The following is a 9,861-nucleotide window of genomic DNA, read 5'->3' as shown; positions in this document are numbered from 1 at the left end:
TGGAGTGGACAGACCGCCGGTATAAATGGGAAGGCTCCAGCAGAATTCCCCACTTCATCCCTTCTGCCCTGCCCACACCCAGCTGGGAAGCACCACGCTGGCACCATGAGGGGCACGCTGCTGGCACTGGGCTGCCTCGTTCTCCTGCTGCTGGCACGGGAAGGGAGAGGGGAAGGGAACAAGGTGAGGCTCTGCGGGAGAGACTTCATCAGGGCCGTGGTGTTCACGTGCGGCGGCTCGCGCTGGAGAAGGCACCGCGACCTGCGGGGTGAGTACGGCCAGGGCACCCCCATCCAGCGGGATCCCGGGCATCCTGGGCATGCCAGGGCATCCCAGGGCATCCTGGGCATGCCAGGGCATCCTGGGGGCCGGGAGGCAGCACAGCCCCTGCTCCCCTCGAGCCCTGCAGCTCCAAGCCCCCAGCACGGCTGCGCTCGTGTTCCCTCTCCCCGCAGCTTGTCTGGCTCAGCTTCCTGGGCTGTTTTGCTCAAGAAAAGTAATTCAGACCAAGATTTGCCAAGCTCACCTGAGGAACAGGATCCAAGGCAAGGCTATCACTGAAAATCTCTTTGCTATCTCATTTCGGTGACAAGTTTTGCTGAAGTTAGTGCAAGTGTCTTGCTGTGGTCCTCACTCTCCCCACTAAAACCAGAAATTTTATAAAACACTTTCATTGAAGCATGTTGAATATCTGCTCTGCAATTTAAGCACCTTCACATGCTTTTGTGTATATTTATACTTACTAACGTATTTCTTGATACTCACAAGATTTGATATGATAGTCACAAAATGCAACCATAACATGCACAGCTAGAAATCTGTACTCTCATCAAAATAAATAGGGAGCAAGAAAATAACAGAGGCAGATGACAGCAACAGAGGCTTTCTGCACTGCCCACATCTGCACTTTTGGAAAATTCTCTTGCAGCAGCAGCTTTAAACAAATATAAAAGTGGTAGCATGGGCAACTCCCTCCCCAAAATCTGTTGAAGAATCTTGCTTTTAAAAATTGAGAATTGCTACACCTTTACAGACTGCACAAGGCCCAGCTGAGGTGAGTGCTCCAGCTGCAGCTGGACTGCCATTTCTGTGGGAACACCCAGAATCTGGGGTAGCTGATGCCTTAATGCAACATCTAAAATTCAGCGACCCCCAGGTCCAGCTGAACGTGCTGGGCAAGAGCCTCTGACACACCAAATCACAGCTTTTCCTGGAGAAGAAAATACATCAGTGTAAGACTCAAGGCACCACAGGACTCTTCAGTATAAATCCCTGAAGTCCTCAGTTTTACCATGTTGATCATGGACTGTTTCTCACAGTGAGGAGTCTGTGATGTGGTGCCCATATCAGAGGGCAACACTCAGCTCCCTAGCTGTAGCTTGGTGTCTTTCTAGTAAAGATAAAAAACATAAATTACTCATCTTCCCACGACTTTTAACGTTTACCTTCTCATTTTCCTGCGACAGAGAGTGAAAACCCCCAGCATTTCCCACACGAGGACGAGGGTGACGCTGACTTCTCAGCACACCCAGAGCCAAGGCTAGGGATCCACAGAGAAGAACCCCAGGACGTCAAACCTGAGCAAGGCTTGCAAAACACCGGCAAAGTTCCTGTGCTCAACAAGCGTGAGGCGGCCGCGCTGCTCGCCACATCCTGCTGCAACGTGGGCTGCAGCAGGACAGAGATCAGCTCCCTGTGCTGAAACGCAGCAGCTCGGGGGCACGCCTGCCAGGGATTAAAATAATCATGACATAAACCACAGTCCTTCCAGTTGTGTTCTTTAATTGTAGCTTTTGGGTGTTAAACGTCACAGTGCACCAGAAAGTGGTTTCGGGTTGTCTGCGTTTCACAGTGTTTACAGAAGGTTAAACTTTTAGTCATGAGCACATTAAGTATTTCTTCCCAACTAACTACTGTTCTGGTTTCAGCTTTGCACCTAAAATGTAATAAAATAAGCAGCTTGTGATAGGTTTGTTCTCTGACTCTAGCAATCTTAACAGCAGGTTTCAGCTGGGAAATAGGAGTAGCAAAAAGCCTGGTTTCAGATTCAGAGCAAGGTGAGCCAGACCCCACTTTGGTGGGAAATGGGTGCACCAGGAGAGACTTAGGACCATCAGTACCAGCCCCAAAAGTGGGCAGGCAAAACCCATGGTTTATTCCCTAATCCAAATACTTCTGGAGGAGAACAGGGAAAACATTACTTCCAGACAATATTCTGACAATATTTCCCCTACAGAGCAAGTTCTGCAAGCAGCAATCAGCTGCCAAACTATGTCATAGTAAGCCACTTCCCAGACAAAACTCTGGGAAAGACCCTTCTTCCACTCACCCAAAGGCTCACACTTCAAAACAGGTGAGAGCACCTCGGTCCTTCACAGATATTTTCAACAACAGAGCCAGGAAGAGTTAGGCTGAATATTAATTTCTCCTGCTGTTAAACTCGACTACCTCCCTATTCAAAATACACACCATAGACATTTGCCACAGCAAACAGCGAGGTGTTCTTGAACACATAGGAGGAGAACGTGTCGCTGTCGGGGTCCCAGAGGCACCTGCTGCTGATCTGCAGGCTCTGCCCACCCAGCTGCCCAACGTGTGCCACCACCACGACCTTGTACCTGGGCACCACCAGCGCTTTGACCCGCGCCTTAACGGCCTGCGGAGAGAAACAGAGTCAGTTCACACGTCTTCAAACATGGGGATGGATCTACAGCAGGGCAAGGGGGATGGTAATGAACTGACAAGAGGGCAGGCTGGATGGGAGATTGGGAATTAGGAATTGTGCCTGGCAGGGTGGACAGGCCCTGGCACAGATGCCCAGAGCAGCTATTCCTGCCCCTGGATCCCTGGCAGTGCCCAAGGCCAGGCTGGACACTGGGGCTGGAGCACCTGGGACAGGGGAAGGTGTCCCTGAGGCTGGATGAGCTTTAAGGTCCCTCCCCACCCAAACCAGCCTGTAAATCTGCACCCTCCCCCGAGCAACCCCTGCAGGCATCCCGACAGCCGCCTCCAGCCTTCATCTTACACTTTTAATCGGCATTTTGGGGGGATATTTGGGCACCCCACGGAGGCACGAGGACAAGTGTCCCGACCCCGTCCCACCTCGGCGATGTCCTTGGCCGCCTCCCGGCACGGCCCCGGCTCGTAGCGCCGCTCCCTCAGGGCGCTCCCCACCACATCCCTCAGGATCGCCTCCACCGCCGCCACCGGGAAGCGCCGGGCAGGCCCTGCGAGGCAAAGCTCGAGTTTATGAGGGAAAAATCGCAGCGCTGGAGGGTTTTAGAGGGGCAATCGACACCCACCCGAGCCGGGCTCGGCGGGGGATTCACGGCCCTCCATTGCCCTCAGCTGTGAGGGGAGGCGGCGCCGGCAGCGGGGCCCGCCCGCCGCATTCCCGTTCCCCGCCTCCATCCCTCCGTATTCCCGGCCTCCATCACTCCGTATTCCCGTTCCCCGCCTCCATCCCTCCGTATTCCCGTTCCCGGCCTCCATCCCTCCGTATTCCGGTTCCCCGCCTCCATCCCCTCACGTTCCCGGCCTCCATCCCCTCACGTTCCCGGCCTCAATCCCTCCGCATTCCCGTTCCCCGCCTCGTATCCCCCGCGTTCCCGGCCCCCGCCATTCCCACCCTCACGGCTCTGAGTTCCTGCGGCTCCCCATATTTTCCACCGGTCTCTGTGTGTCACCATGGCTTCCACATATTCCTACAGTCCCCGGTGTCCCCACAGCTCCCTGGGTGTCCCCACAGGTTTCCATGACTCCCGCATGTCCCCATGTTTTCCACAGGTCTCTGGGTTCCTTTACAGTCCCCAGATGTTTCCATGGCTCCCACATATCCCTATAGCTTCCCCAGGTCCCTCTGTGTCCCCATGGCTTCCACAAGTCCCCATGGCTTCCCCAGGTCCCTCTGTGTCCCCAAGGCTTCCACAGGTCCCTGCATGGTCCCATAATTTCCACACGTCCCTACAGCTCCCACATGTCCCCACATAAACCTAAAGATTCCACGTGGCCCCATGGCCTCCAGATGTCCCCACATGTCCCCACAGCTCCTTTATGTTCTCAAGGCTCCTGAGGGTCCCTGTGACCTCCTCAGGTCCCCATGGTCCCCACCGGTTCCCACAGCTCCCCCAAATGTCCCTGTGGCCCCCTATGGCACCCATGGGTCCCTATAGCCCACACAGACTCCTGTGATCCCTGTGGATCCTCACAGACCGCGTGTCCCCACAGCGCTGGAGTGTCCCCATGGCCTCCACAGGTCCCCCAACCCCATATTCCTCATGTCCCCACAGCCCTGGAGTGTCCCCATGGCCTCCACAGGTCCCCCAACCCCATATTCCTCATGTCCCCACAGCCCCATTCCCTCGGGCTCCATCCATCCCCACGGTCCCTCTGGATCCTCATGGGTCCCCACATGCCACCCTCGACCTGTCCCCATGCTGGGACACTGCACCTAACTCCAGCAGCAATGATGGGTTTTGGGACAGGGACCCTTTTTTGGGCTGGCCTTCGATCCCTCTGCCCACTCCTCTGGGTGCTCCTGCACATGGAAGCAAAACTGACTCAGAAAAAGAGATGTTTTACATTTTTTTGTTTATTTTCAAGGAAAAAAATAATAATAATCACATTTAAATTGCAACTCAGTTGGGTATTTCATGTGGTTCTTATGTATAGAATGAATAAACTTTGTTCTGACGTGGGGATTTCTTTGTCACAACGCTCTGCATGGTAAATAATTGCATATTTGAGAGTCGGTGAAATTGGTGACGGGGAGGATGGAGGAGAGACATTTATAAAAAACAGTATTTACAAAAAATGATATCCACATAGTCGTACTCTAATCTATAAGGCAAGTAACATTTAAAATATGTTGTTTCATGATTATCTTCAACAAGTCAATACAACACATTCATATTACCAGTGGTCAAATACAAAGCTTCGCTGCAGTAGTCCCTGTGCAACAAACCTGTACGTCTTTTATAGGTTGTTTTTTTTTCTTTTTTCTCTGAGAACAGTAGGAAAGCAGCAAAGTTTTCATCACAGACTAAGCAGTACCTAGGCCATCGTAGACTAAAGGTATAATATATCTCATTGCACGTTTAGGCAGAAAAGTCCAGCCATTCATTAACTTATTTAACTTAAATCTTAAAAATAGACCTGTGTATCTTCATCCACAAATATTTATAAACATTTTATACACGAGGGAGTTCATTAAGTGGTCCAGGGTGATACCTGGGGATATCTGATTCACTGCAGGGGTGTCACAGTGGGGTTGTCCCACATCCTGGGCTCTCCTCCCACCAGCCCTGGGAGCTTCCTGGCACATCCCAACTCAGATCCTGGCTCAAACCACACCACATCTCCGTTTGTTTCATGTCACCCAAGCATCCAGGGGATTTCATCAACCTTGGAACGTTTGGGAGTGAAAAACCCCTTCCTGCACGGATGAGGAACCCAACACGGGGACAGCACATCCACAGCGATTCCCGCTGTCCCAGAAAACCCGAATTTCTAACGGATGGACAAGGCATCCCCAAAGCCTCGCTGGGGTCTGGTGTGTTCCCCAGATCCTGCTTGTCCCCAAGCCTTTGAGAGCATCACCACCAACAATTTGTGGTTCCAAGAACCACTGCCAGCACCATCCTTCCTAAAGGGACAAGGGAAGCCAAGCAGGAGCAGGGCGTATTCCTGCAAATCTTTTCCTTGCCTTGCAGTGAAAGAAGAATTAAAATCCTCACTGGAATAATCCTGATTATCATAAAACCTCCCTGGCTCTGCACGGATTCATTTCCTTGGGAAATCGTGAGGAAAAGAGGAACAGAAGCATACTGGCTATGAAATGAAATCTTTGAGACAGTAATTTCTAGCCTGGAAAGTACAACAGGATGGCTTTACGTATTTTGGTCATGACTAGCTTCAAAATTAGGGGTTTTAACCAAGACGTTTTCACATAAAAACCACAAAAGGGTAGGGGAAAAAAGTTTGACTCTCTCTTAGGTAAATTAAAAATCTGTCACCTTTTCAGTGCACTCCAGCCATTGAAAAATGCTGCTGCTGGGGGAAAGAGGTGGTGACCCTTTTTTTAGGATGCTCCTGCTGGAGGGATCTCAGGGAGCAGCCTGGGAAGGGTGGCAGGGGGGCTGTGCCTTCCCTTCCCATCCCCGCTCTGCCTGGCTAAAAGGGGAGAGCATTCCAGAAGAAACTTTCAGGTTTTTCCCACTTATGTTTTAAAAAATGATAGATAGAACCTGAAAGAGCAGAGTGACAACAAATTAATTTCAGTGGAATACCGAATGCCACCAAAACCAAGAAGATGTAAACAGGGCAGTAATATTTAAGAACAAATGCAGACACCAAACAAAAAGCTCGTTATTTGGTGGGTTTTCCTACTATTGGGAGATTTCAGAGTTATTAAGAAATATTGTTAAAGTAGAAAACTGCTCGGAAAGGTCTCCTGTGAGGAGCACCGTGAGCTGGCTGAGAATTGTGGCTGTTTGCACCAAACTGCAGAAAGATGGTAAAAGATGACTTCCTGCTCCTGCCATGTAGGATTCCAAGTCTGAAGGTGTCCATGCGGAAAACTCTCCTGCTCTGCCAGTGGGACTTTGACTCTGCAGGTGTGGGCTGCCAAATTCCCAGGGGAAAATTCCTTAGGGAGAGGTTGCTAAGGACAGAGTCTGAAGGGAAATGGAAGGAATGGAGCTGGAGCCTTTCTGTGCATGCATTCACATATTTATGACTGAATGCCTCCTTTATTTATCCTTCTGCCCACCGAGATGGATCCCGGTGCTGCTGAGCTCAGGGGTGCCAGGGCTGGGCAGTTCCAGAGGGCTGATCCCCCTCTCCAGCCTCAGCCTGGCTTGGGAAAAGCCCTGCTGGGAAACAGAGCCGTGCTGCTTTCCTCTGGGAATGCTCCAAGGCTGGGAGAGCTGGGAGAGGAGAAGGATCCAGAGAGAGCTCAGAGCCCCTGGCAGGGCCTGGAGGGGCTCCAGGAGAGCTGCAGAGGGACTGGGGACAAGGATGGAGGGACAGCACACAGGGAATGGGTGCCACTGCCAGAGGGCAGCCATGGATGGGAGATTGGGAATTGGGAATTGTTCCTGGCAGGGTGGGCAGGGGGGGGGATGGAATTGCCAGAGCAGCTGTGGCTGCCCCTGGATCCCTGGCAGTGCCCAAGGCCAGGCTGGAGCAGCCTGGGACGGTGGAAGGTGTCTCTGCCATGGCAGGGGAGGAACAGGATCATTTTTAAGATCCCTTCCCAGCCAAACCAGTCTGGGATCTGTATGGAACCAAATCAGTGCCATTTCACCTCCCTGCTCTCTGTGAGGGGGCAGGCCACCCCAAACAGGTGCAATCCCTGAAAATACACAGATTTTCCTACCTCAAACCCAAGGTGAAGCCTGCAGAGCTTGAATGCCCTGAGCACTACAGGGCTCTGGAGCCAGGTGCTCTCACCAAATTCCCAACAAACCCCGGGGCACTCTGAGAAAACCGTGTGCCAAAAACTGGCAGAAGCACTGTGGAAAAACCTGTCCCAAATCGCTGCTTTTGGTCCCAGTGCCACAGGGTTGGTGCCACCTGCCAGTGCTGGAGCTGGGACTGTCCCTGTGGGGCTGGGAGTGCTGCCACATCCCACATGTCCCAGAAATAGGACAAAATGTCCCAGGCTGTTCCCATCTCTCTCTCCAGGTCATGAGGGCTGCGTCCCCAAAAAGTGACCTCTGTTTTGTTCGCCAGCTCAAACAGGATGAGCTTGGGAGCTTTGGGTTATGGGTTTTTCTGTTTAAAAAGCACTCAAAAACCCAATGCTAATGTAAACACCTTGTCTTTCAAATGAAATATAAAGTAAAATCTCTATGTTCTGGTAATATTTACAATATAAATCCTTTTTTTTTTCAGGTCTATACTGTAGATCTCTTTTGGAAGGATAGGTGTGGAGCAATTGTACAATTGCTAAACCTGATTCTTAGGGTTTGCCCTATATTTCTGTGTCAGAAAGGGCTGAGCTGCACACTTTATACAAATAACCAGTTCAGGGGGGAAATCATTCATGGAGTGGAACACTGGGGAGTGCGCTCCCAAAGTCTGTGAGGATGTGGGAAGCTGCAGGAGTGAATTGTGCTTTTCCTTTCCTGCTGCTGCCTTCTGTCAGCTCACACACAGCTCACCCCCCCGTCTCAGCCTGGGAGCCACCTCACACCTGAAATATCCCCACATTTCCTTCTTTTCTCTCAAGATGGGCACAGAGCTCTGTTTTCCTTCATCAAACTGCTCCACGAGCAAGCACTTCCCAACATGCCCAGGCTGTTTTCCAGTGTAAATGCACCACTCTAACCCTAGCAACACTTGGAAAACCAGCACTTTTTGTCACCTCACACATTCCCAAAGTCCCAGCACCCCATTCACGGATGCTCCTCTGTGCCTCTGTGTTTAATTTCACAAAGATTCCCTCATTTTTCTTCCCGAAATTGCCGAATTCTGCTGTTTCACAAGCCCAGCTCAGCAGCTGCAGCACTGTGAATGCCACCAACGCTCTCACCATGCTGCCAGGAGTGGCATGAGACTGAGACCCACGGGAATGAGCAGCACCCAGCGGGACAGGAAAAGCACAGAGGGATAATATTTTGTCCCCCATGCTCCAGTTTAGCACTTCCATGTGTTTTGCCATCTCCACAACACAGCTGCTCCCAATGCTGGCGAGCTGGGCTCCTGCCCTGGCTGCTATCAACAGCCCCCGTGCTGCTCCTGCTCCCTGGGGAATTCTTTCCCAGTGATTTTCCATGCACATTTTCCTGCCTGAGTGCTCAAATAGAGAAGCAGGTGCGGCTGCAATTCTTTAAAGTGTTTTCTAAACCCGTAGAGCTTTCAAAAATGGGTGGGAAGGGCAGAAAAAAGACAGCAAAGCAACGCAAAAACACAACCGAACGTCCGGAGGCAGCTCGGAAAACACATCCTTGAACCCAACAGTGACGTTTTGTGCCAGTGCTGGGAGCTCAGAGGGACCACCCAGCCTCTTTGCTGCTTCTTTCCTCGTCTGTAGCCCTGCAAAATACCCGGGCACGGGGCAGGGAAGAGCTGCTGGCATCCCAACAGGGAATCTGCAGCTGTAAGAGAACTCAGGGCTGGAAATTTGGAGTCAATACTCCCTGCAGAAGTGACATTTCCTTCCTGGGAGACTGTCCTAGGAACCTCCACCTTTCCAAGAATATTTTTCTGGAGTTAAACCAGCTAAACCTGAAGGTTTTTATTGATTGCTGTGAGACGTACTAAGGACTGAAGGAAAATTAAATCAGCCTGTGGGCCCTACTGAACTCTCTTTTGATGAGGCACCCCCTTCATAACAGCTACCAGTATCGTATTTAAATTGTATATATTGACAAAATGCAATCTACCTCTGTAAGCATTGTGCCATTCAACAGTACTACTATTAGATTTATATACCACAGTTTAAATTACATCCATTTCATGAATGGTAAAATGCTAAAACTCAAGTGTCTAACTGCCAAAATACAGCCTTACTGGAATGAGTACAATTTACAAATACAATAATTACATTTTAAAACCATTAACAATGTTACATCTAGAAGTAAATACTGGAGGACTGGTCAAGACGGTGTTTTCCAAGGAAAAAAAATGCTGAAAGTTGTCGACACTTCCAACAGAAATGTCCCGAGTGCAGGATTTAGTTCATTTTCCTTAAACTGTAATTAAAACCCGTTCCACGCACAGCAGTCCTTGGGTATTTTCCATAGTATTTTCCATGGACTTGCATAAGCTTCCATCAGTTATCCGCCAAATATTTACCTAGAAACGGGATCAGAAATCAGCTGGGGGGAGGGAGCAGCCCTGATTCCCAGGAGTTTT

At 50.7% G+C, this 9,861-nt stretch overlaps 3 protein-coding genes across 8 annotated transcripts in view; 1 reads left to right on the top strand and 2 right to left on the bottom strand.

The window, feature by feature from the left end:
- Window positions 1-46: 46 nt before the first annotated feature.
- On the top strand, window positions 47-1,722 carry INSL5 (insulin like 5). The gene is made up of 2 exons (XM_039711833.1): window positions 47-268; window positions 1,467-1,722. The coding sequence occupies exons 1-2, from the start codon at window positions 106-108 to the stop codon at window positions 1,700-1,702; spliced, it is 399 nt and encodes a 132-aa protein (XP_039567767.1). The 5' UTR covers window positions 47-105; the 3' UTR covers window positions 1,703-1,722.
- A 307-nt stretch (window positions 1,723-2,029) lies between these two features.
- Window positions 2,030-3,492, bottom strand: DYNLT5 (dynein light chain Tctex-type family member 5). The gene is made up of 3 exons (XM_039711829.1): window positions 3,303-3,492; window positions 3,103-3,227; window positions 2,030-2,656 (listed from the first exon to the last, which is right to left on the bottom strand). Exons 1-3 carry the CDS (start codon window positions 3,490-3,492, stop codon window positions 2,453-2,455), a joined length of 519 nt encoding a protein of 172 aa, XP_039567763.1. The 3' UTR covers window positions 2,030-2,452.
- Window positions 3,493-7,149: 3,657 nt separating this feature from the next.
- SGIP1 (SH3GL interacting endocytic adaptor 1) overlaps window positions 7,150-9,861 on the bottom strand; it is a 52,299-nt gene continuing 49,587 nt past the window's right edge. For all 6 annotated transcript variants that reach the window (XM_039711677.1, XM_039711681.1, XM_039711680.1 and 3 more), the window contains one exon: window positions 7,150-9,801. In XM_039711677.1, coding sequence (XP_039567611.1) covers window positions 9,779-9,801 — 23 coding nt within the window. In that variant the 3' untranslated portion in view covers window positions 7,150-9,778. The remainder of the gene's footprint in view (window positions 9,802-9,861) is intronic.

The sequence above is a fragment of the Passer montanus genome, unplaced genomic scaffold (genome assembly GCF_014805655.1).
Source record: "Passer montanus isolate IOZ18808 unplaced genomic scaffold, ASM1480565v1 scaffold25, whole genome shotgun sequence".
NCBI lineage: Eukaryota > Metazoa > Chordata > Aves > Passeriformes > Passeridae > Passer > Passer montanus.
Note: the sequence above shows the minus strand (reverse complement) of the source record. Positions and strands in the feature narration are given on the sequence as shown.

What these genes read in the sequence shown, in the direction of transcription:
- INSL5 (XM_039711833.1), top strand. Translation starts at nt 106, where the DNA reads ATGAGGGGCACGCTGCTGGCACTGGGCTGCCTCGTTCTCCTGCTGCTG. An exon ending in AAGGCACCGCGACCTGCGGG is followed by an intron (nt 269 to 1,466) that starts GTGAGTACGGCC and finishes TTCCTGCGACAG; the next exon opens with AGAGTGAAAACCCCCAGCAT.
- DYNLT5 (XM_039711829.1), bottom strand. Translation starts at nt 3,492, where the DNA reads ATGGAGGCCGGGAACGGGAATACGGAGGGATGGAGGCGGGGAACGGGA. An exon ending in CCCCGCCGAGCCCGGCTCGG is followed by an intron (nt 3,228 to 3,302) that starts GTGGGTGTCGAT and finishes TTTGCCTCGCAG; the next exon opens with GGCCTGCCCGGCGCTTCCCG. An exon ending in CGGCCAAGGACATCGCCGAG is followed by an intron (nt 2,657 to 3,102) that starts GTGGGACGGGGT and finishes TTCTCTCCGCAG; the next exon opens with GCCGTTAAGGCGCGGGTCAA.